This window comes from Hemitrygon akajei, chromosome 6, assembly GCF_048418815.1.
Source record: "Hemitrygon akajei chromosome 6, sHemAka1.3, whole genome shotgun sequence".
Classification (NCBI taxonomy): Eukaryota; Metazoa; Chordata; class Chondrichthyes; order Myliobatiformes; family Dasyatidae; genus Hemitrygon; species Hemitrygon akajei.
In genome coordinates, this window is record NC_133129.1 from 36,939,566 (window position 1) to 36,966,826 (window position 27,261).

General features: G+C 40.4%; 1 protein-coding gene across 10 annotated transcripts in view; it reads right to left on the reverse strand.

Moving 5' to 3' along the window:
- LOC140728963 (long-chain-fatty-acid--CoA ligase 1-like) overlaps positions 1-27,261 on the reverse strand; it is a 199,243-nt gene that overhangs the window by 22,864 nt on the left and 149,118 nt on the right. For 8 of the 10 annotated variants that reach the window (XM_073048125.1, XM_073048126.1, XM_073048131.1 and 5 more), the window contains exons 9-16: positions 24,354-24,405; positions 23,915-23,988; positions 21,291-21,368; positions 17,804-17,938; positions 16,289-16,423; positions 8,153-8,248; positions 6,061-6,133; positions 1,265-1,353 (exon numbers count right to left, since the gene is read on the reverse strand). In XM_073048125.1, coding sequence (XP_072904226.1) covers positions 1,265-1,353; positions 6,061-6,133; positions 8,153-8,248; positions 16,289-16,423; positions 17,804-17,938; positions 21,291-21,368; positions 23,915-23,988; positions 24,354-24,405 — 732 coding nt within the window. Of the gene's footprint in view, positions 1-1,264; positions 1,354-6,060; positions 6,134-8,152; positions 8,249-16,288; positions 16,424-17,803; positions 17,939-21,290; positions 21,369-21,422; positions 21,501-23,914; positions 23,989-24,353; positions 24,406-27,261 lie in introns of all 10 variants that reach the window. The other 2 variants (XM_073048124.1, XM_073048133.1) reach the window with 2 other exon arrangements.

A 27,261-nucleotide genomic window follows, 5' to 3' on the forward strand; every position in this document is an offset into this window, starting at 1 on the left:
CAGAGACTCATTCCACCGAGATGTAACACTGAGCGTCATAGGAAGTCATTCCTGCCTGTGGCCATCAAACTTTACAACTCCTCCCTCAGAGTGTCAGACACCCTGAGCCAATAGGCTGGTCCTGGATTTATTTCCACTTGGCATGATTAACTTATTATTATTTAATTATTTATGGTTTTATATTGCTATATTTCTTCACTATTCTTGGTTGGTGCGGCTGTAACAAAACCCAATTTCCCTTGGGGGTCAATATTATCTGTCTGTCTGTCTGTCTGAGTACATGCTGGCTGAAGATAGCCAAAACCAGGTGAGCAGGGAGGCAGCAGGGCAAGGGAAGGGGAACGAAGTGAGAAGCTGGGAGGGGACAGGTGGAAGACGTAAAGCATATATGTCAAACTCAAGGCCCGCGGGCCAAATCCGGCCCACGGTGGAATTATCTTTGGCCCGCGAGATAATATCTAATTACTATTAAAGCTGGCCCCAGTAATCAAAGCGCCTATGGTGTATGATATGGCTAATGCTGAGTTTATTCAGGTACCAGGTTTTCAGGGTTTTTAGTGTTTATTTGGCAGTCTTGCTCGGTAGTCTTCTTCATAAGAAACGGAATTTGTAAAGTGAAACACTTTGTAGTTATAGCAGAGACTGAGACACATGAGAGCAGGCTGAAAAAACGGAGGCAACGAAAGCTGCGTTCGCACGCGTCCGACTGATCCGGCCCGCATGAAGCTGCATTTTGCTCAATCTGGCCCGTGACCTAAAATGAGTTTGACACCCCTGACGTAAAGGGTTCAAGAAGAAGGTATCTGATAGGAGAGGAGAGTCGACAAAGGAGAAACAGAATGAGGATGGGCACCAGCGGGAGGTGATAAACAGGATCACCTTCCACCAAGGGCACAGATTTAAAGTGAGAGGGGAAAGATTTACAAGTGTTCTGAAGGTCAGTATCTTCACACAGAGGGTGATACGTGTATGGAACAAGCTGCCAGAGGAAGTAGCTGAAGCAGGTACAATAACAACATTTAAAAGACTTCTGGAGAAGTACATAGATAGGAAGGGTTTAGAGACACATGGACCAAATGTGGAGAAATGGGACTAACTTAAGTGGGCACCTTGGACGAGTTGGACTGAAGGACCTGGCTCCATGCTGTATTAATCTCCAACTCTGTTAATGTTGCTGTGGTCTGCCACATTATTGGCCAAATAGTTTGAAAACACTTTTTATATAACATACTGATATTTACACCATTTAAAACAGTCTGCTTACCTCACCCTCTCCTTTAGCAGCAAAGTAGTTCATGTCTTCTACATCAACAAGCTTAATCAGATTGCAAGGCATTGGAGCTCCCACATGTCCTGCAAATGAAACAGGAGATCCAGCTTTGAAAGAGTTGACCTGGATGGACTGAAATACTGTCCGTAACTCAGAACCTACTTATAACTAGCCACTGAGAATTTACTTCTATGAAATACAAACTCTTCTTACTGACACCGGGAATTTTTGCTTGAATGTTATATTTCTTCGTTCTTTCACAGAACGTGGACATGGACATTGCTGGGAATACCAGCATGTATTGCCCATCGTTATCTGGTCCCAAACTGGAAAGACACATTGGAAATCAGCTACATGGGTGGGTGTAGAGTGACATTTTCAAACTTGGCAAGGATGATGGATTTCCTTTCCTGAAGGTCATCAGTGATCCAGATAGATTCTTATAACATTCCAGTAATAGCTATTGTTAATATAATTAAGCTCTTTTCTAAAAAAAAATCTAGTATTTATTTAATTATTTGAATTTAACTCTCTAGCCATTCTTGTGGGATTTAACTCATGGTCCAAATGCTGGCAGGTGGTCCGTAAGGCGAGGATTGAAACCATGTCTTTGGAGTTGAGATGCCCTTCTTCGCAATGTAATAAATACACTGTTGATAGCAAATTACAGAAACCTACTCTAAAATAAAAATGGAAAACATACAAATGATTTTAAGATGGTGTTTTTACAAACATGACATCCAGGATTTATGATATTTCTATAGAGAAAGAAACAAAATAGGCAAGAACATAAACTATACACCGAGTTTATCGGTGCTGCTGCTATGAAACTGTATGGATTGGCACACTACTTCGGGAGAATGATGAGCACAAGGGGAATTCTCTTTCAGGAAAAGATGCAGAGGAAAGCAGCAAAACTAAATCACTACTCAAAGCGGACACGTTTAAATTTAGAGAGGATGGGTGCTCTCTAAATTTGAGTAATATGAGTAACGATTGTTCCAAAATCTTAAAAATAGCTCTCCCTCATAACACATCCAGACAATTCACTTCGACATCCTTACACACTTAGTGAATCAAGCTGATGTAGAAAGAGTGGCTTTTATTTCAGCACACAAAAAAAAATTGCTTGACAGAAAATTTGCAAATAAACAATATATCCCTAAGCTGGCACTAACTACTGAAATGAGCCAAGGTCTTTGTGTTCGATGTGAAATAAAGGGAAGATCATATAATATAATGAACATTTAATTATACAGTATGGATCAAATGAACCAACAAAAGAGAAATCTGATCTAAAGCATCTTCATGTTTTACAACTAACAAACAATGGTGAAATCTTCCGATTACTTGATAGGGCAAAATTAGAACAATCACAAAAGGAAAAAAATGATTGCATGACCTAAAGCAGCAGTCATTTTGTACAATTTCTCAACCAAACAGCTTAACTTTCTGAATAACCCCGTACAATTTCAAAACCAAAGTACAAGCATTGTACAAGTGTTAGGAATGGCAACATCTCACAGCATGAGTATTTATTGACAAATTAAATGTAATAAAGATTAAATTACTGCCTGGAAGCCAACAATGGCAAATGTTGTTACAGAGGGAACAACGGCATAGTGTTAGGGAGGTGCAGTGTTTGTCATCACTAGATAAATAAGCTTGATACTTAAGAAAATGTCCTGGGGATATAGGTTCAAATACAAAGATAAAAGTAAATGCATTATCAAAATACATTATGCATTACCCTGATATTCACTTTCTTGCAGGCATTCACAGTGGTTACAGAGCAACAATAGAATCAATGAAACACTACACACAGACTGAAGAATAACTAATGCACAGAAAATGAGCTGTGCAAATACAAAAACAAAACAAAATAATAATAATGAATAAACAATAAATATTGAGAACATGAGATAATCAGTCCTTGAAGATGAGTCAATGGCCGGTGGGAACAGTTCAAAGTATATTTTATCAGATTACATACATGTCGCCACATACAACCATGCGACTTTTTCCTTGTGGGCATACTCAACATACTGAGAATAGTAACTGTAAACAGGTTCAATGAAAGAACTGGCAGAGCATAGAACATAACAAACTGTGCAAAATGCAATTATTTAAATAAATAGCAATAAATAACAAAAACATGAAATGACAAGATAAAGAGTCCTTAAAACAAATATGTAATTAGTTGACGTTTTAGGTTAGTGACGGGGTGAATAAAGTTGAGTAAAGTTATCCCTTTTGGTTCAAGAGCCTGATAGTTGAGGGGTAATAACTATTCCAGACCTGGTCCTGGCTGTGTGGGTCCCGAGGCTCCTGTACCACCTTCCTGATGGCAACAGTAAGAAGTGTGCATGTGCTGAATGGTGGGGATTCTTGATGATAGATGCTGCTCTGCTCAATTAGGCGGGGGCGCAGGGGGAGAAGGGCTTTACCCGTTCTGGACTGGACTGTAACCACCCGAAACGTTGGCCCAAAGTGTTGACTGTACATTTTTCCATAGGTGCTGCCTGGCCTACTGAGTTCCTCCAGCAGTTTATGGGTGTTGCTTGGATTTCCAGCATCTGCAGATTTTCTGTTAATTGTGATTGGACCACTTCTGTTTAAGAGCATTGGTGTTTCCATACCAGGCCTTGATGCAACCAGTCAGTGTTCCCTCCACCATGCATCGAGAGAAGTTTGTCAAAGAGGAATTGCTGAATCTTTGCAAGTTTCTAAGAAAGTAGAAGCACCTCCTTAGCTGCTGTGCCTTCTTTGTGATGGCACCTACATGCCGGACACAGGACAATCCTCTGAAATGACCACGCTGAGAAATGTAAAATTGCCGACCTTCTTCACTTCTGATCCCCTGACAAGGACCAGCTCATGGACATCTGGTTTCCCCTTCCTGTAGTTAATAATCAGCTCTTTGGTTTTGCTAACTTTAAATGTGATCGATACAATCACACCAACTAACAAATTCATGTTTGACTTTTATAATTGGAGAGTTGCAAATCAGGGAGGTCAGATAAAATTTCTATGGGTTCCAGCTCACGTAGGGGTGAATGGGAATGAGAGGGTGGATGAGTTGTTAAAGAAAGAAAATATAGAACTGCACATTAGAATCAGTAAATCAGAGGCTAAGTGTGTAATCTGGGGGAAAAAATCATCCAAATGTGGCAAGAAAGATGGGACAGAGAGGGGAAAGGGAGGCATTAATATCAAATACAAAAGAGTGTTACAGACACTAGGGTAGGAAGTAGATACAGAAGAGAGGAAACTGTGTGGACTGGGTTAAGGCTGGGGCACTGTGCACTGAACAAAACATTGAAATTGATAGGGAAACACCAGTCAGGTTTGTGTGAGGAATGTCAGGAAGAGGAGTCAGTAGAACATGTAATTCTGAGTTGCAGGAAGTATGGGATACAGAGAGAGATTATGAGAATTAATCTAAGGGAATTGGGGGTGCAGGAATTCACATTAAAAGGTTACTGGGTGAGAGAGCACAGGTCAGGGTACTTTTAGCTTTCTTAAGGGATAGAGGGTTTTTTTATAGGATATGATGGATAAGCAGGAATAGGTTACTAGGATGGGTGAGTGGGTGAGTGGCGGCAGCAACAGTGGTGGGTGTGTGTGTGAGAGAGAGAGAGAGAAAGGAAAAAATGGGTGAAGGGATCTTACGGAGGTTAGTGCTCATGATGGAGATGACCAAGTTTACAACTCTCTGAAGCATTCTTTGATCCTCTGCAGTAGCCCCTATCCTCAGACGGTGATGCAGTCAGTTAGAATGCTCTCCATGGTACATCTGTAGAAATTTTAGAGTGTGTTTGGTGACATACAAATCTTCTCAAACTCCTCATGAAATATAGCTGTTGTCGACAGTGCTTCTCCCTATAGATGCTGCCTGGCCTGTTGCGTTCCACCAGCATTTTGTGTGTGTTGCTTTAATTTCTAGCATCTGCAGATTTCGTCGTAGCTGCTATCATGCCTTCTTAGTAGTTGCATCAATCTGTTGGGGCCAGTTTAGGTCCTCAGAGACAGTGACACCCAGGAACTAGAAACTGCTCACTCTTTCCACTTCTGATCCCTCCAGGAGGACTGCCGTGTGTTCTGTTGTCTCACCCTTTCTGAAGTCCACGTCAGTTCTTTGGTCTTACTGACATTGGGTGCAAGGTTGTTGCCATGATAGTAGTCAACTAGCTGATAATGCGCTCCTGTGCGCCCTCTTGTCACCATCTGAAATTCTGCCAACAATGGTTGTATCGTCAACAAATTTTTGTGATATATGACCCTTGATTTGACTCTGCCTCTTCTGTTTGTATTATTTTTATCTCAAACAATGATCTCTACTCCCACAGATCTGAGTTTGGCAAAAATGATCTTAATTAGTCTGGAAGGAATTCAGAGCATCTATATTTGTGAAGTCTACCTTAAATCTACATTATGACACCCTGTTTTTATTTGATAAAAGAAAATGGCATTTAAACTGATGAACAAGTTGAAAATAAGTCGCAAAGGAATGAAAAATCAGAACCCAATCAGTTCAAAACCAAAACGGGGAAAGAGGGTAAAGAGAGCAGAGTATTTCTTCCATTTCTCTGACAAATCAATGATTTGCCATCTGGATATTCTTGGGTTATTTTGCGAAAGGGACAAAGCAAAATGGAGTGGGTAGGGTCAGGTCAGTAGGTAGGAGCTCAGCTACCAAGTCCACTAAATCAATTTTGGCTTCCATTTTTCTTAATAAAACAAAACAACACTTTAAAATCTCAACATCTGGTAGCAAAAACAAGCCTTACCTGCTGACCAGTCTCCAGGAATGGTCATTGAGCAGCCTGCCGTGCACTCCGTTTGCCCATATCCCTCATAAAACTGTAATGAGAAAGGTCTACAGCTTATTACCATTTAAAAAGTCACACCAATTGAGAAGAACTGTCATTCAGCAGCGAAGACTTAACAATATCTAAAGTTTGAAGTAACTCATTATGTGCAGAGTCACAACCTCTCTTGCACTAGCTTTAACTGAGTTTTAACAGACATTCATTGAATATAGGCAGCTGTCATGAAAAGCTGAACCCAACTGAACTGACATTAAGCAAGAGGCTACACATATATGGACAGTTAAAGTATTAAATCAGTTGTATGCTTTCTTGCAATTGAGATGCTTATGAATTGCAGTACAGCAAGCTGACCTATGCCTAGGGGTGATAGCAGAAACACTGCTCGCTGGCAGAGTCAGTTGGGAATTGCAGAGAGAAAGTGAGGGTTTGGCTGGAAGTGGATGAAGAAGAACTGAGACATGGGTATGGAGAAGCTATGAATGTGTGACCCAGGATAACTTGCTGAGAACAGCAGGATATCAGAAAGCATCTAGTGAATGCATAAAAGAAATCAGAGCAATGTATGAAAAAAAAAGGTAAAGGAAAGGAAATTTTAAGTGAAATCACTTAACGCTTCTCCAAATATAAATGAAATGCTGTTTATAGGGATAATGTTATACGTATGAGAAATGGAATAACGGGGGGAAAATGGGAAAAAAAAATCAGAATATTGCTTCAACATGAACTAAATGGGCTGAAAGGGACTGTTTTCTGTACAGAATATTCTGTAGAATATCATTCATGGATAGAGTGACTGCACAGAGGCTGCATACCCACTAGGACAAATTTCTATCATTACTTTTTTGTTTTGATTTGCAAATGTCAGCATTGAACTGGGTTGAAGAGTGCTCCCATGAGAAGTGCAGAAACTCCATGCCTAATGGTCTTTCCATCTGAAAGACGTTTCTAGTTGCCCCTTTGGAGAATCTAGTTCCAAACAGGAAACTAAAAGCAATCATAGGGGTCGTGCCAGTGGGACCTGAAAAAAGCAGGCCCTCTCAGGAAGCTTGTCCATGTGCAGTACTGTGCGATATAGACAATAGTTAAAGTCTAAGTATCAGCAGAATACAGATATTCAATCAGCTATGCTAACAGTATAAATACAAATGGCGTGATACTCAATACTACCAATGATGGGTAGGCTACTGCAAGTTACTAGTTAGATTATAAAGACAATCCTAATGTTACCATCATTTTTATTGATGGAACCAAGTATCTTCTCCCTCTGGTCCCCACATACAATAAAATGGAAACACCAAGACCTGGAGCACATAATCACATGCAATTGGCAAACCTCTCCAACTAACTCATATTTGCACTGTTTTGGGCATGTCTCCATGAATGTTTTTTTAAAACACCTTTTCATTTATGATCTCAAAATCTGGATGAACTTCTAAGAGCCCACTTGGAAAGAGCAATCCTGATAGATGGTGTCAGGCAAAATTAATACTTTGCTGACTGCTGGTAGCAGAAGGCCATCCAAAGAAACTTGAAATCTGAGATGAGGCCTGGGATCAAACCTCAAGTGATAGTGCAGACATGAAGAAAGGATGTGAGAGAGTGTCCTTGAATTCCAAGGAGATACTTCATTCGATTTCTGCTTTCTTTGGAGCATTTGCAGTAGGAAACTGATTTAATCCTGCACTGTCTCAGAGGAAAATTTAAGAGAACCACCACATAATTTCACGACTATGATATCTACATTGGTGCAGATGCGAGCAAAGTTGTACATGAGAATCAAATAGTGTAGAGTTTCCCACAAACAATTCATTAAGATTAAGGAACTATGATTGTAATTCAAAGAAACATCAGAAACTCTGGTACTATTGTATTAGCATGAAAAGTGAAGTGGGATTGATTTGAAAAAGCACTGTTGGTAGGTCAGTTTTCCCATAATATTGATCTATGTCACTCAAAAATCATAAGTGCTTTCTTTCATAATTCACTCTCATTTATTGTACAAAAGATAAAGTTAGTTAAACATTGTTAAGAAATTAAAAATGCAGCTTACCTGACAACCTAAAGCTGCCCTGATAAAGGTAAGCACAGTCTCAGACACAGGAGCAGCTCCAATTACCATCAGTTTTACTTGACCACCCAGACTGGCCTGTGGACAAAATGGATCGATGACGAGAAAAGTGAAGGAGGTTATGACTTCATAACCTACTGCAGAGACTTTGAACACATGAACGTTGGCTGACAACCCGGTGGTTACTGAGGGAATGTTGTACTCTCAGCTGAGACACGAATCACAAGCTCTGTCTGTCCTTACAGGTGACAATGCCTGTATGATGCTAGTCATCTTTTACACTATTTATCTTGTAACATACTCTAATTTTTTTCTTGCACTGCACATCTGCCACAAAACTAATTTCACAACATATATTACTAAAAATAAACCTGACTCTGATCCCATGGCATTAGGCACCTTGCAAGCTGTCTTTTCCAAAAGCTTCCTACTGCATAGCACTATAGCTTTATTATATCAAAAATGTAATGCCATCTTTATTTATTTATTGACATACAGCATGGTGTAGGCCTCCTGTACCTTTGAGCTGTGTCACCCAGCAACCCCCCAGTTTAATCCTAATCTAATCACAGGACAATTTACAATGACCAGTTAACTTACCAACCAGTACGCCTATGGACTGTGGGAGGAAACCAGAGCATCTGGAGGAAACCCACATGGTCACGGGGAGAATGTACAAACTCCTGACAGGCAGCAGCAGAAAATCTTTAGAATTTCTTCCACCAAGCAGTTAAGCAGCTCAACCATTCTAGTTGGGCCCAAACCCACCTCTATCCATTACTCTGTCACTGCACTATTAACATTACAAACCACTTTTTATAATGTGTTTTCATTGTAAATACATGCTGGTATTTACATATTTATGCACATTTTATATACATGGTGATTAAAGTTGCTCCTTCTTTATTTTTATGCCATGGACCCCTATCTAAGTTGGGAACCCCTGGTTTAAGAAATAGGTGTGTTCCTAATATGTCCTGATCACCATTTATCATTCAATAAATGCACATTATTCAAGACCATCCGGGAGGCTGAAAATGTCATAGATGATACTTGTACTGAGGTGGTCACACCCAGAGTACAGGTTTCAGACAGATGGGTGACCACCAGGAGAAGTAAAGCGAGTAAGCAGTCAGTTCCCCTGTGGCCATTTTCCTCAGCAACAAATATACCCCTTTGAATACTGCCGAGGGGTTATAATCTATCAAAGCCGAGCAGCAACAACCGTGCCAGCGGTAATGTGGCTGGCTCTGAAGCTCAGCAGGGAAGGGTAAAGCCAGGCAGAGCAATAGTCGTAAGAGCCACGATAGTTAGGGAAGTGGATGAGAGATCCAATGGTGGTAAAAAGCAGCAGGGTGGTGTGTTGCCTCCCAGGTGCTAGGGCCGGCGTCTGAGAGTGACTACAGAAGATTCTTAAGAGGTCATGTTGCACATTGACACAATTGAGCTTGTCCCCATTACAGCTATAACAACCTTCAATAAAATTACTACACACAAAATGATGGAGGAACTCAGCAGGTCAGGCAGCATCTATGGTAGAGTCAGAATAAAGAGTTAATGTTTTGGGCTGAGACATCTGGACTAGAAAGGAAGGCATGTGTCAATGAGATTATTGCCAGGTTTACTGAAGCCTAGAAAACAATATCGCATTCTATTCAATATTTTCTCAAACACCAACTATCACATTCCAAAAATATTCTAAATTATGGGAAATGTTTATTGTACCCATTAAGAGTGAAACTTCATTTATTGACACAGACTGCTAGACATGAAGATTAAGAGCAAAATATTTGAATTGAGATCAAGGTGGACATGAGATAATTATGAGCCACAGATGAGCCACAACTTAACCACAATTTAAAAGTTCAACTAAATTTTCTTCAACGATTATCCTCAATTTTCCAGTCTTCGGTCAAAAGACAGAAACTGTACCGCATAATAGAGCTTAAATAAATGAAGGTCAAAATTATTTTGCCACCCCACCTCATGATGCCTGCGTCTCTCTAAAACTAAGAATCTAAAAGACAAGGATCCAGTATATTCCGTGAAGCTTTAATTAAATACGATGTTAAAAATGAAATGTATATTATAAAACCTCTCAGATAAAAGCTCTGGCATCCCAGAGGTCGTACAAGAAGCCCGGCCAGGTACAAGGTCACTGAGTGCAAAAAGGCACACTTGACAGCAATGGCAGAGCTTGCACAATATAACCTCCCTCAAGACGAGATTAGGTGGTGTGAAGTGGCAATGACCCATCATTCCCAGGTGAGCTCAATGCCTATTGTGCATGCCTTGTCAGAAAGAACTATTTACCACATGAGCTACCACAACTCCAGATAACCCTGTACTTTCACTCTCCAAGGCCAACAACAGGGCATCCTTCAGAAGAGTGAATTCATGAAAGTCATCTGATCCAGACAGCATACTTGGCCCAGTGCTAAAGATCTGTGCTTTACTCCACTTAGCTGGAATATTTACAGATATATTCAGCCTCTTGCCTATTAGTTTCAGGTACCCATTTGCTTCAAAAAGACATTCACTTTTCCAATGCTCAAAAAGAGGATGGTGCCTGCCCCAAAGATTACCATCCAGTGGTGCTTATATCACTGTACCATGTACATTGAAAAGTTAGTCATAGAGTGAATCAACTCTTGCTTCAGATTACTTAGATCTGCTCCAATTAGTCTGCCACCACAACAAACCAACAGAAGATGTGATTTCTCTGGACTCCACTCCGAACAAAATGGGAAACAGGAACTCATATGTCAGGCTACAACACAATAATCACATCCAATCTCATTAACAAGCTTTAAGACCTATGGCTCCGCACCTCCTTCATTAACTGGATTCGCGATTTCACCATTGGCAAACCTCAGTCACTGAAGATCGATAGCATCGCCTCCTCACTGACCATCAACACAGGTGCATTTCAAGGCCATGTGTTTAGCTCCTTGCTCTACTCTCTATGCTTGTGACTGTTTGGCTGAGCTCAGTTCCATTGGTATCTTCAAAATTGCTGAAGATATTCTGCAGTTAGATAAATGATAAGTGGCCACGAGTCAGCTTACTGGAGTAAGACAAATCCCCTAGATGGGTGCTGCTGCAAGATAACCTCTCGCTCAACATCAACAAAACTAAACAGCTTACTATTTCAGGAAGGAGAAGAGGGGATAAAGATGTAGTAGTCCAACTTTGGAAAATCGACAGTAGAAGGAATCAGCAGCTTTAAATTCCTGGGTGTAAACATATCAGATGACCTGACCTGGGTCCAGCACATAACTACAATCACAAGAAAACTCCACAAGTCTCTTTACTTTAACTACAATCACAAGGAAACTCCACAAGTCTCTTTACTTTCTTAGGGAGATCAGAAGGTTTGGATTATCTGGACCAGATGAACTGCACCCTAGGGTTCTGAAAGTGATAGCACTAGAGATTATGAAGGCATTAGTAATGATCTTTCAAGAAATTATTGGACTCTGTCATGGTGCCAGAAGGAACGAAAATTGAAAATATCACTCGACTCTTTAAGAAAGGAGGAAGGCAGAGGAAAGGAAACTGTAGACCAGTTAGCCTGACCTCAGTGGTTGGGAAGATGTTGGAGTCAATTGTTAAGGATGAGGTTATGGTGTACTTGGTGACACAGAACAAGATAAGTCAAAATCAGCATGGTTTCCTGAAGGGAACATTTTGCCTGATGAACTTGTTGGAATTAACCATATAACCATATAACAATCACAGCACGGAAACAGGCCACCTCGGCCCTCCTCGTCCGTGCCGAACTCTTAATCGCACCTAGTCCCACCTACCCGCACTCAGCCCATAACCCTCCACTCCTTTCCTGTCCATATACCTATTCAATTTTACCTTAAATGACACAACTGAACTGGCCTCTACTACTTCTACAGGAAGCTCATTCCACACAGCTATCACTCTCTGAGTAAAGAAATACCCCCTCGTGTTTCCCTTAAACTTTTGCCCCCTAACTCTCAAATCATGTCCTCTCGTTTGAATCTCCCCTACTCTCAATGGAAACAGCCTATTCACGTCAACTCTATCTATCTCTCTCAAAATTTTAAATACCTCGATCAAATCCCCCCTCAACCTTCTACGCTCCAATGAATAGAGACCTAACTTGTTCAACTTTTCTCTGTAACTTAAGTGCTGAAACCCAGGTAACATCCTAGTAAATCATCTCTGCACTCTCTCTAATTTATTGATATCTTTCCTATAATTCGGTGACCAGAACTGTACACAATATTCCAAATTTGGCCTTACCAATGCCTTGTACAATTTTAACATTACATCCCAACTTCTGTACTCAATGCTCTGATTTATAAAGGCCAGCGTTCCAAAAGCCTTCTTCACCACCCTATCTACATGAGACTCCACCTTCAGGGAACTATGCACTGTTATTCCTAGATCTCTCTGTTCCACTGCATTCTTCAACGCCCTACCATTTACCCTGTATGTTCTATTTGGATTATTCCTGCCAAAATGTAGAACCTCACACTTCTCAGCATTAAACTCCATCTGCCAACGTTCAGCCCATTCTTCTAACTGGCATAAATCTCCCTGCAAGCTTTGAAAACCCACCTCATTATCCACAACACCTCCTACCTTAGTATCATCGGCATACTTACTAATCCAATTTACCACCCCATCATCCAGATCATTTATGTATATTACAAACAACACTGGGCCCAAAACAGATCCCTGAGGCACCCCGCTAGTCACCGGCCTCCATCCCGATAAACAATTATCCACCACTACTCTCTGGCATCTCCCATCTAGCCACTGTTGAATCCATTTTATTACTCCAGCATTAATACCTAACGACTGAACCTTCTTAACTAACCTTCCATGTGGAACTTTGTCAAAGGCCTTGCTGAAGTCCATATAGACTACATCCACTGCCTTACCCTCGTCAACATTCCTCGTAACTTCTTCAAAAAATTCAATAAGGTTTGTCAAACATGACTTTCCACACACAAATCCATGCTGGCTACTCCTAATCAGATGCTGTCTATCCAGATAATTATAAATACTATCTCTAAGAATACTTTCCATTAATTTACCCACCACTGATGTCAAACTGACAGGCCTATAATTGCTAGGCTTACTTCTAGAACCCTTTTTAAACAAAGGAACCACATGAGCAATACGCCAATCCTCCGGCACAATCCCCGTTTCTAATGACATCTGAAAGATCTCCGTCAGAGCTCCTGCTATCTCTACACAAACTTCCCTCAAGGTCCTGGGGAACATCCTGTCAGGACCCGGAGATTTATCCACTTTTAAATTTCTTAAAAGCGCCAGTACTTCCACCTCTTTAATTGTCATAGGTTCCATAACTTCCTTACTTGTTTCCCACACCTTACACAATTCAATATCCTTCTCCTTAGTGAATACTGAAGAGAAGAAATCGTTCAAAATCTCTCCCATCTCCCTCAGCTCCACACACAGCTGACCACCCTGATTCTCTAAGGGACCAATTTTATCCCTCACTATCCTCTTGCTTTTAATATAGCTGTAGAAACCTTTCGGATTTACTTCCACCTTATTTGCCAAACCAAACTCGTATCTTCTTTTAGCTTTTCTAATCTCTTTCTTAAGATTCCTTTTACATTCTTTATATTCCTCGAGCAATTCCTTTACTCCATGCTGCCTATATCTATTGTAGACACCCCTCTTTTTCCGAACCAAGTTTCTAATATCCCTTGAAAACCATGGCGCTTTCAAACCTTTAACCTTTCCTTTCAACCTAACAGGAACATAAAGATTCTGTACCCTCATAATTTCACCCTTAAATGACCTCCATCTCTAGTCGGTACTTCTATGTATTGTTGCAAAAAACTATCCTGCACACATTTCACAAACTCTAAACCATCCAGCCCTTTTACAGAATGAGCTTCCCAATCTATGAGGAGATTCTTTGAATTCTTTGAGATTTCAATTAGGATAGATGTTGCATATTTGGATTTTCAGAAGGCCTTTGACAAGGTGCCACACATGAGGCTGCTTACCAAGTTAAGAGCCCATGGTATTACAGAAAAGTTACTGGCATGTTTAGAGCATTGGCTGATCAGTAGAAGGCAGCGAATGGGAATAAAGGGATCCTTTTCTGGTTGGCTGTCAGTGATTAGTGGTGTTCCACAGGGGTGGGTCAGTGTTGGAACTGCTTCTTTTTATGCTATCAATGATTAGATGATGGAATACATGGCTTTGTTGCCAACTTTGTAGGTGATATGAAGATTGGTGGAGGGACATGTAATGTTTAGGAAACAGGAAGACTGCAGGATGACTTGACAGAATTGGAGAATGGGCAATTAAGTGGCAAATGAAATGCAGTGATGGAAAATGCATGGTCATATACTTTGGTAGAAAAAATAAACGTGCAGACTTTTTTTTTAAAAAATGAGGATAAAATCCAAAAATCAGAAATGCCAAGGGATTTGAGCGTCCTTGAGCAGAACACCCTAAAGGTCAACTTGCAGGTAGAGTCGGTGTTGAGGAAGGGAAATACAATGTTAGCATTTATTTCAAGAGGTCGAGAGTACAACAGCAAGGATGTGATGCTGAGGCTTTATAAGACACTGGTGAGGCCTCACCTTGAGTATTGTAAACAGTTCTAAGCTCCTCATCCAAGAAAAGAATTGCTGGCATTGGACAGGGCTCAGAAGAGGTTTACAAGGATGATTCTGGGAATAAAAGGGTTATCATATGAGGAACATTTGAGGAGTACAATCTCTGGTCTGGGTCTGTACTCACTGGAATTAGAAGGATGAGGGGTGATCTTATTGAAATCTTTTGAATGTTGAAAAGCCTAGACAGAGCAGATGTGGAAAGGATGCTTCCCATGGTGGGGGACGTCCTGGACAAGAGGGTACAGCCTCAGGATAAAAGGGCGTCCATGTCAACAACCTTGCACTCAACGTCAGTAAGACAAAAAGCTGATTGTGGACTTCAGGAAGGGCAAGACAAAGGAACACATATCAATTCTCACAGGGGTCAGAAGTGGAGAGAGTGTGCAGCTTCAAGTTCCTGGGTGTTAAGATCTCTGAGGACCTAACCTGGTCCCAACATAAAGCAGCTATAAAGGTGGTAAGAAAATGACTATACTTCATTCAGAGTTTGAAGAGAATTGGTATGTCAAAAAAAACACTCAAAAATTTCTACAGATGTACCATGCAGATTTTTCTGATGGGCTGATTCACTGCCTGGTACTGCACAGGACTGAAAGAGGTTGCAGAGGGTTGTAAACTTAGTCGGCTCCATCTTGGGTACTAGCCTATAAAGTACCCAGGACATCTTCAAGGAGCAGCGTCTCAGAAAGGTAGCGTCCATTATTAATGTCCCCCAACACTCAGGGCATGCCTCTTTCTCACTGTTACCATCAGGTAAAGAGGTACGGAGGCTTGAACACACACACTCAGCGATTCAGGAACAGCTTCTTCCCCCCTGATTGCTAAATTAACATTGAACCCACGACATTGAACCCACGAACACTACCTTACTTTTTAATATACATTAATTCTGTTTTTTGCATGATTTTAATCTATTCAATATACATATACTGTAATTGATTTACTCAATTATTTTTACTTTTTTTCCTCTATATCATGTATTGCATTGAACTGCTGCTGCTAAGTTAACAAATTTCACAACACATGCTGGTGATAATAAACCTGATTCTGATCTGTGCCACATTTTCGGGTAGGGGGTTCAGAAGACTGAAGTCCCTCAACACCAGGATCAAGAACAGCTAATTTCCTTCAACCAGCAAAATTCTAATCACAACAGTTTAGCAACATTATGAAACATTTGACCACTATACACTTAAATAGACTGTTTTATTTTGTTTTAATCATGTTTTCTTGTAAAAATGCACGTTTTTTATCTTATAAATGCTGCTTGTGTGGTGCTTTGTGCCTCTGATGTTGGTGAGTTTTTCATTGAATCTGTGCATAGATGTGGTTGTGCATATGACAATAGGCTCAAAGTTGGACTTCAAATTATTCATTGAAAATGTGAAAGATCAATATTACCAATATTAAACAGTCATTTCATTACATACTTTTAATTTCCCTAATTATTATTTGCATGCCTTTCACTTGCCTGTACTTTTCGAAAGACCAATATGTCCCATATGCTGTCGCGTCGCATTATCCCTTTCCGAAGTTCTTCTATTTTTCGCCAGGAAGCAAGCTGCAATACTTTTCTTTTCACAAAACTATTAGCTTGGCTATGAATCTACAAGTCAAAAATCAGGTAAAAATTGCATTAAGGGTCACTGGCACTGCATACCAAACTCATTAATCTCTGAATATAGAGATCACCATTAACTGGAAATAATTAATTAAAAACTTCCTCTTACCTTCCCAATTTAAGCATAAAGCAAGTTAATTGGACCAATTTTATACCACAAAAATATGACAACAGACTTGAATTTTACAGTTTTGCAAATACAAATTTGCTTTCACAGTCACTTTACTTTCAGCATAGAATGAAACCACTCAGTCCATGAAGTTTGCAATACTATTTTCCAGAAGACCATTTATTTAACACATTCTCTTGTTTAGTTCCATATATCCATATTGCCCTGCAGTCAAAAGAATTTATGACCTCATTTAGGAGTGGCCGAGCTTTCCTAATCCCCCTCTCACTAAGTTTTCTGACCAACTTTAATACTCATCCTCTCGTTTGGGAAGGATGTTAAATAAGATGATAATATTCAACTTCCCTCATTTGTAAATGTTTAAAGTGCTGGACAAGATGCCATCCAAGTAACATACTTAGACCTGGACTTTCAGAAGCTGCAGGAATTGTTCTATTCCAGGTAAGTGGAAAATTCCCCAGCACAATGCTGACGTAGAGATGGGAACAATAGGTGCTGGAGGGAAGATATGGTTGGCAAGTAGAAGCACCTTTGGTCTACTTTCCTTTGCGCAAGCTATGATTCCAGCTACTTAAAATAGACTCCCTAATTTCCATCTATTTAAAACTTACTAGGGTCTCCGATTAAACATCATGGAATACTTAATGTGCACTAACAAATGAAGCAGACATCATTCTAACCACCATAGGAAAATAATGACTCATGGAAACAGGCAAAAGGAATTAGGATTATGATCATATAATTAACCAACTTCAATGACAGTAGTTTGGACAGAATAACCTACTTAAATGTTGTAAAGCTGCATTAAATAATTTTTACTACTCCTTAGTCCAATCACACTCAGCAAAACGTTCAAGTTGAATCTAGCTTTTAGAGGGAGTTTTTACAATTTACTTACAGTAGTCCTGTGGCTTGATTTTGAATAAAACACCCTGAGATAAGAGTGATGACTAAAAAAGATTCTAGTTTGCTTTATAGATAAAAGCTTCTGATTTTTAAAAGAAAATATAGCAGATATAGGAAATCTGAAATAAAAACATAAAATTCTAGTAGCACTCAGCAGGTCAGGCAATACCCATGAAAAAGAAACAGATTACTACCAGATTGCTCAAAGGTTCTTTGACCTAAAATGTTAACTTTCTTTTTTCAAAAATACCGCTGGACTTGCTGAATGTCATGCATTTTGCTTTTGTTTTAGTAAAGCTTCCAAACTTTGTTAAAGAGTTCAGGCTCACCCTATCATACATCCTATTAAGCAAACGGGGAACAACTGGAAAGATCGTTGGCTTCAAAACTTTGATGTCATCCATTAACAGTCTAATGTCTCCCTGAAAGAATCCAATCCGTGCACCATGACAGAGGACCACAACCTGTAAAGCAAAGCCAGAAAGCAGCAAGGACACGTTAATCACACATATACAGTACATCCACAATAGAGGAGATGGAATCTTGTGTTGATGGAAAATTTCTATTTTCCTCTGTATGGATAAGTCAAACATTTGGTGTGTTTCCTGGACTCATGGAAGTATACGGCACAGAAGCTAATCCTCACGGTCCACCTTGTCGACACTAACCATGATGCATATTTACAAGCAGTCTCATTTGCTCACATTAGACTTGTATCCCGAGATTTTCTTCCTATCCAAATATCTGTCCAAATCCCTTCTAAACAATGTAATATTGTCTATTTTCACTCTTTCCTCTGGGAGCTTCACCATGCTGTGGAAAAACTTACCCCAGAGATCTTTAAATTAATCCCCTCTCACCTTAAACCTATGTCCTCTAGTTTTAGACTCTCGTCTTGAGAAAAAAATGCTATCCTATCTACGCTACACATCATCTTTGTAAACAGTTCTTTCTTTATATACCTGCACACAAGCATTTAATGTCAAATATTTCTACACTAGTGTATGGTTTCCAGATCACAAAACACCTTCAGAAACCTTCAATTAAAAACAGATGTTTCCCCTTCTCTTCAGCTATTTAGCTCAACAGTTATAATTTCTTGTAAATCCCTGGCTTCCAAAGTCTGTTGAGTATTTCAGCAACAACCAATACATTTATTCTCGGTGCCGGAAGTGGTGTTTCCACCTGAAGAAAATGTTTACATATGTACAAAATGCCACCAAATACACAAAGTGATGGCAAAGGCTGAAAATGGTAAAAAGGTCTTGGTTTTGTTAATTCTTTGTTGCTATCTAGGATTACTAGCAGGATACACATGTGATTTTAACACTTGTGGTTCATCAAAAATGCTGCCTGCTGACTTTCCAATGAAAATGTGTAGGAAGCCAGCAGATTGCGGCTGATCCCTTTCCCACCATCACTTTATCAAGGGATTGGAAGGAGATCTATCAGAAGGACCTTGAGATCTGCCTCTACATATGGAACATGAATCAGAAAAACTCACAAAAGGAAAATGTAATGCTCAGGGCAGAGATGAAAGCAAAGCGCTTTTTTTTAAAAAAAAGCAAAGCCTAGAGGAACAGTCCTGTCTAAGGAGGAAAGTTAAAGTTCATTTCTTTAATAAATAAACCACACTAGGCCACTTTGGCTGTTAGAACCCTGCTGGTCAAGCAGCACGTGTGGAGGCAAATTTGCCTTCAGAGATGCTGCTTGACCCATTGAGTTCTATTAGCATTGTGTTTTGTGCAAGAATTATTCTATCCAATCCTAACTACATAACTTGAACCTATAAAATCCTCTCACCTGTTCATTTTTCCAAGATAAACTCTATTCAATACTAAAATACAACTTCTGTAATTTGGTATACTTTATCTATAAATCATTACATTTAACTTAATAACAAGCCTGGCCAAAATGAAGAACCTCATTCAAAACTACCTTCCATCTGATCAGATACACTAGCAAATCCTAGTTGAAAAGTTTCCATGCAAATTTCAAGTTATTGCACATACTTTATCGAGGTAACACTGAACTTTAGTGGGTATTCACATACTAAATAAGTAATTGATCAAATAAATCCAAAATCAATCCCAAAATATGTTTTCATATTCATTTTTTTAAAAATTCCAACAGCCCCAAAACTTAATACGCATTAAGTTTACTTTGTGGCCCAAACTAAATATATTCTGTTTGAATGAATTGTTAATTTTTCAAAATGAAAACGTCAAACCAGCACAGCGATGTAAATTTTCTCCTCCTTCAAATGACAGAAGGAAGTTTCATCACACAAGTGCAGTCGACCACACATCGGTAACACTAATTGATGTCTGGACCATTTGGGGACCTTGCTGCCTATATCAGTGAAGTCACCATATGGTCCCGAAATATCCAATCTGCGGGCCTTTGACTCTGGATGCCTGAAATCCAGAACAAGAGACACAAAATGCTGGAGGAGCTCAGTTCAGGCAGCATTTATGGAAAGGAATATAAGAATCGATGTCAACTCTTTATTCGTCTCGATACATCTGTATGATTTGCTGAGTCCCTCCAGCATTTTGTATATGTTCCTCACATTACTGTCCTTATTACAATTTTCCATAACATGAAGCCACATTTTCTGTGTGGGCCTCAAAAGATGAGAGGCTGAAAAGAAATTCTGGTTTCTTTATTTACTTTTTCCTCCCTCAGATTCTGTGAGTGTGATTTTGATTCTAATTGGCAGGTAGACGGTTTGAGACTTCTGAATCTCAATTACCTAAATGGTCATAATGCAGAGGTTGCCTCTACTTTCATCCACTGTTCTTACATTTAATTACTCTTCAATGAAAAATAGACAATTTGGCAAGGCTAACAATTATCAGTCATAACCAACCGTCCTTTGAGTGGCCTCTGGCTTATCCAGGTATCTGTGATTAGGCAATAACATGAAGGGACTCCAACTAAAGGCCAGATTAGTTAAAATTTCCTTTCCTCAAGGACATTTGCAAACCAGGCAAATTCTGGAAAAAAAATTTAATACTTAACTATTTGCCAGAACAGATACTAGCTTTTCACTTCTAGCATTTAACTTAATTTAAAAACCCATTGTATTATAGGGTCATGGGGCACATTGTGGTAGAATTAGATCTAATACCATTGAATTGTTGGTCCTTGTATTTGGTTTAATGCTCTACAAAATCACAAGAACATGAAAGAGAAGCAAGAGTAGGCCCCCTTTAAGCAGATTCCTCCATTCAATATGATCATGCCTGATCCATACTGGCCTCAAGTGCTCTCCTGTGCCAGTTGCCCATAACCCTCAATTCTTCTATCTTTCAAATATTTATCTATCTCCACCTTAGACACATCTCATGATCTGGCCTCCACCATCCACTGGGACAGAGACTTACAGATTCACTACCTTCTGAGAGAAGAAATTTCCATGCACCTTTGTTTTGAAGGTCTATGCACAGGCTCCTTATCTTGCAGTTTTATCCCCTTTGTTGTAACTCTCCTACTAGCGAAAACATCTCAATAGTCATCCAGTCAGGACCCCTTTAGGGTGGAGTAATTTGCCCCTCATTCAACTAACTCTAAGGAATACAGACTCAAACTATCTAGCTTCTTTCTCCTGATAGGACAAACCCTTCATTTCAAGAATTACCCTGGACTAATCTCCTTTCGGCTTTCTCCAAAAACATAACAATCACAATACCACGGTAACCCACAAATCAAGTGTTAGAATAGTAATAACTCTGAAGAGAAATTCTCCACAAGCCCACTAAACCATGCTGAATATTGAAATACACCTTAATGCTTACAAATTCTGTGTCTTACCTGTACCAGGCGCTCAAACATATGTGCAAGTGGTAAAAAGGAAATGTGTATGTCAGAGGGTGATGCCACCCATTGCCCCTGTAAAAACATAACACATGATCCATAGCACACAGGTTAACCAGAGACACGTACCTCCACCAATCTTTCAAACATATGGCCCAGAGGTAAGAAAGAGATTAAAGTATCATCTGGACTGGGTACATTCATTTTCTACTTGATTTGAAGAAAAGAATGAAGTGAAAGGAAAGAGAGAAAAAAGATAGATCAGATAGGTATTAATTTTAAGCTTTCTGAAAGCATAATTATAAAGGATAGAGTGCCAGTACATCAGAATTTTACATTTGTTAATTGCATTGCTAGAACCAAGTTCAAGAACTTTTCTGACCATTTGCTGCAGAATTGTAAACTATAAATGCACAATGTTACATTCAGTACATAAAGAACCATTTTCTTTTAATCAAATAAAACTGTATGTGCAACCGTGAACCACAGAGTTATGATAAAATAGAAAAAGATGTGTAGTCAATTTTATCTCCAGCTCTTCACTGAAAGTTTAACTGTTTCATCTCACTCTTCTGTGCACATTAAGTATTTAAGCCTTGGGTTTTTAGAAAGGCATTATACCTTTTGCCTTGGTTTGCCATGCATTTTCTAACAATGTGTATAATATTGTATGTAGTATGTTGCAGTCATTGTTTTGCTAATCATAATTATGTCCATTAGTATTGAAAAAAATTGAACTGTGATCATCACAATGTCTCTAGAGCAGATGTTCCCAACCTGGTGTCCATGGACCCCTCAGTTAATAGTAGAGGTCCATGGCATAAAAAATAGTTGTAAACCCCTGCACTCAAACAGATTATCTGCAGGTGATCTGCAGTCACTTGGTGAACTGCAGTGTCTAGATTTCAAAATATCATGGATTCCAGAAGCCACTTATTTGGAACAATTCTTAAAGAACAAAAAGCTGGCACTCTCTTCATCTATTTGCGACAGGATACTGCTTCATTGGGACAGGAGCATCAATCACGTGAACTTGTGTGGCCGTTAGATGCTACACCGTGCTTAGAGTGAAGAGTTTTTAAATAACACCAGTTGCATGTGTTTGTGCTCGAAAAGCAATGATTTTTTTTGTCACCGATAGTTGGCGAGAAATAAGCAGTAAAACAATTTATTACTGTTTTGCTCACTGCGGTTTCAGGCATTCAGCCTTGGAGATGCCACGAAAAGCCGGGAGTGAAAACAAAGCAATTTTATAACTTCAACCAGTTAGGAACTGGAAACAAAATAAAGCTATCAACAATCATCTTGACTGTTACAATGAAAATGAAAATTTGGAGGGCAGAATCGTCGAAAGCTTTGTATGAAGACCGTTCATTATCTACAGTGGGTGCCTGTGCTAATTTTGTTCACTTGCAGTCAATCAAGAGCACACAGTAAGCATGTTGATTGACCGCAGCATTCACTGATGGTAGTGAAACCTGTACGGGAGAGTTGTTAAAGTGGAAAAGCCATTCTATTGGCACATTTATATTCTCTCAACCTCAGAAGTCTGGGTCCACTGGTATGAGTAGCCATTGTAAACTGGAATCTTCCTTGGTCACAGTGGATAACCATGACATTTTCTGTGCCTCATCGCGTTCTCCACTCTCCACGAAGCGTCGCAGAACCACCTTCTTGGCTGTTGGATCTCGCTGTCGATCTCATCCGCCCAGTCTGCCGGAGTTGACTTCACAGGCATGTTTCTATTTCACAAGAGTATGGGGTCTGCCTGCTTCCCTCACCTGGTTTAGCCTGCATGGCCACTGCTGCATGCAAACAACTATTTGGAGCCACAGGTGAGAGCTGAGTGTCTGGGGGAGACCAAAGGTGAGTCAGGTGCCCCAGGATGGACACGACAAGCTCCTTCACCAGAGGTGCTATTCCTCCATGAACACCCACACACGGCAGCACACTCTGAATGAATTCCTCCATCGTTATCTACGAGGAACTGATGCAGTTTTATAGTACTGTGGTAGCATTATAATTGGTATATGTAGTTTATTTAAATGCATATAATTTGTAACATTCAAGATGAGGGTTGATACCTTCAAATTCTTTTTACTTCCTAACTTGTGTTGAAGAAATGAAATACTTTCATTTTCACTCTCAGCATTTTTACATCTATTTAACTATTTCCATGAAACTGCAGCTCATTGGGGTGGTCCTTAATTGGGCCAAAATGTGCTGTGTTTTAACTAACTGGAATCCACTGTACTTCTCTAGTTTTGAAATTTTAGGGAATCTCCCAGTGCTCAGGTATGCCTCTCCAATACCCCCACACAAAGAAATAACAGAGATAATCTGATAAATTCACATCATTGTTGTTTGTAGAGCTTTGCCATATTCAAAACAGCTAGTCGAGCCAGCTTCACTCAGACCTCTACTCTTAATGCAAGCATCTATATTTTAAGAGTCGTACAATTCATGGAAGGTGTAATTATAAAATAATTTCAACCTGAAGATTTTTCTGTCACTTGAAGTCTTTAAAATCTTTACTTCAAAACTGTTACAGATGCAGAGAATCAGCTTACATATTGGCAGCACATGTAAACAAAGACTGAATGGAAAAGTCTGACATTTACCTCTGTCATTTTGATAAAAGCAGAGAGATTAGACACAATGTTTGCATGAGTCAACAGTGCCCCTTTGGGGTTTCCTGAAAGAGCAACAGTAATCAAGTTTAATTATCACATTACAAATCAGCATCAGTTCATTATCACGATCAAAAGCAATGAAAAATTAACATGTGTAATTTTAAATCGGGGTAAACTGTAATGACATCAAATGAACTTAAAAGAACAGTAGATTTCATATATTCTTTCAGCCAAAAACTAAGTTTTATTAACTGACATAATAATAATTTTATTGACTGACATAAATAAAATAACTGGGACATTGAAATTATTTAACACAGAACTATTTTGTTGCAGTCAGAGAGAAAGATCATTAATACTTTGACAAGAGGAAGTGGGAATGGACATATAAAAACATGAACGAGGCAGTTTTCTTCGAAGTACTTGCCTGTGGTTCCACTGGTGAAACAAATAACAGCCAAATCATCAGAATGTGGTGGCTGAAATGAGACAAGGTAAAAGATTATCAAATGGAAACTCCATTGGAAAAGTTTCCAGCATCACTGAAGGAACAAATGAGGGATAGTGGAGTTTATTGCCTGTGGAGGTTAAACCATTGGGATATTTACAGCAGGGGTTAACAGTGTCACAGGTTACAGGGAGAAGGCAGGAGAAGGGGTTGTGAGGGAAAATAAATCAGCAGCCATCAAATAGGGGAGCAGACCTGAAGGGCTGAATGGTCTAATATTGTTCCCGTGTTATGGTTTTAAACCAAAATTCTTCTTTGGTTGTCCATCCAAATCCGATGATGACGTCCACTCCTTTAACGGTGAGATCTTTGATGACTGTACAGTCCTGTCCTGGACCCACAAGTTCTACTGCAGGTGGGACATGTACATGTGGTAGTGATGGCAACCATGGCTGCATTTCTCCTGGCTCTCTTCTGCTGTCTTCTGGTTTTTCTTTCCATCTCCAGAATACAAACCCCGTCCCTACACAGCTGTCACCAAGTGATACGGTCAGCAGCAATATTCTTCAGGTCCTCGGGTCTGATCTTGCACTTCCTTAAAGCATTCTTCATCTGATCCTTATAGCGCTTCTTCGGCCCTCCAGCTGAGCGTTGACCATGATGAGGCTGGCTGTATAACACTCTGCGGGGTAGCCGACATAGGGGCAACCTGATCACGTGCCCCAGCCACTGCAGCTGTCGCTGGATCATCATGGCCTCAATACTTCTGCAGATTATCTTTACAAGTATTTCAGTGTGAGGCACCCGCTCATGCCAGGTATGAAGGCAGCTTATGTGGAAGCGCTCCAAGGACTTGATGTGACAGCTGTAGGTTACCCAAGCTTCACAGCCATAAAGGAGGGTGGTGACACAGACCACTTGGTATACGGCGACCTATGTGGAGGGACGAAGGCTCCTGTTCTGAAAGACTCTATGCTGGAGTCTCTCAAAGGCAGCTGATGCCTGTTTAATGCGGCTTTCTCTAGACGTCGTTGTCAATGCCGCTATCCTCAGAGAGAATGCTCCCCAGATATTTGAAAGATGGCACTACTGGCAGCTTTTCATCACCAACAGTGAAGGCAGGTAGGGTGGGTGGGACACTGGTACTCCATTGGCAAACCACTTCTGTCTTGGTGGTATTGACAGTCAGCCCCATCCTGCTGTATGCTCTCACCGCCACAGTCAGGACAGTCTGAAGATCCTCCGGAGTATGGGCCACAAGAGCACAGTCATCTACATACTGCAGCTCCAGGACCCGCTCTCTATGGAGTTTGGTGGTTGCACGGAGCCTCCTGATGTCAAAGAGGTTGCTATCTAATCTGACGTCCACTGCCACATCACTGCTGTACTCAATCTCATTGTGGAGAAGCTTGGTAACACACAGGAGGAAGATGTTAAAGAGCACTGGTGCTAGCACACACCTCTGCCTCACCTCTGTGTGTACAAGGAAGGGCTCAGACTCTTGTCCTCCTATGGTCACCTGAGCAGTCATCCCATCGTGGAACTGGTGGAGGATGTTAACAAATTTATTGGGACAGCCAAACCTGAGGAGGACACCCCATAAGAGCTCTCTTTGCATAGTGTCGAATGCTTTGGAGCGGTCGACAAAGGCCATAAACAGGTCCTGATATTGCTCCCGGCACTTTTACTGAAGCTGCAAGGCTGTGAAGATCATGTCGACCGTGTTCCTGTTCTTCCTAAATCCACACTGCGATTCAGGCAGCATTGACTCAGTGATGTTGCTGATGAGCCTCTGAAGCATCACCTTAGCCAGGACCTTTCCAGCAACAGAAAGGAGTGATGTGCCCCTACTATTGCCGCAAATGGCCTTGTCACCCTTGTTCTTATAAATTACAATGATGTTTGCATTTCTCCATTGCTGTGGGATGTTCTCATCAGTCCAGGCCTTGGTGATGTACTGGTAGAGGGCGCCCATATACATGTGCCCTCCGTTCTTCAATAACTCAGCAGGGATGAACCTCCTGGAAGATTGGTGGTAGACTGAGGTTGTGGATAGGAGGAAGTTCAGGCAGTTCATCCAGGATGGTGGGGTCTGCGTCAGAGTCCTGATTAAGCAGGGTGTTAAAATGCTCAGCCCACCTCAGCAGAATGGTATTCTGATTCTTCAGAAATGTTAGTCCACCTGCTGTTCTCAGGGAAATAACGCATTGATTTATTGGGCCGTAGATGGTTTTCACAGCACTGTAAAAATTATGCATGTCATTATTGAGAAAGGACTGGATTTCATGTGCCTTTTCAGTCCACCACTCATTTTGTATGGCCCATATTGCCTTTTGCACTTTCCTCCGAGCTGCCTGCCAATGCTGTCTGATGCTGATGGATGAAGGGTTATCTAAAGTTGCCCGATGTGCTTTGTGCATGTCCTTAAACAAGTTGTGGATGGTATCTGAGTTATCGTTTGAGTTGCAACTTAGCCACTTTTTATTGGGTTTTTGCAGCCACAAGGAGGGACGCACTTTCATATGGAGCTTGGCCACAATCATACGGTGGTCAGTCCAACACTCTGCACCTCTCACGGCACGGGTGATGAGAACATCCTTGATGTCTCTACGAGGTCTTATATTTTGCTTTCTGCTGGAAGATGATGTTGGTTATAGTAAGGTTATGCTCAGAGCATTCACCTGGCCAATACCATGCCTTACCTAGCACTCCACTCCATATCCAGTTGTTCTGTCCCACCCTAGTGTTAAAGTCCCCGATCTTATCATTCTTAGGGATCTGGCAAAGAGCTTCATCCAATATCTGATAAAAGCATTCCTTGGCCTCATTCTCAGATGGCAAAGTTGGAGCATAGGCACTGAGAAGCATGGCATAACATTTCTTTGCT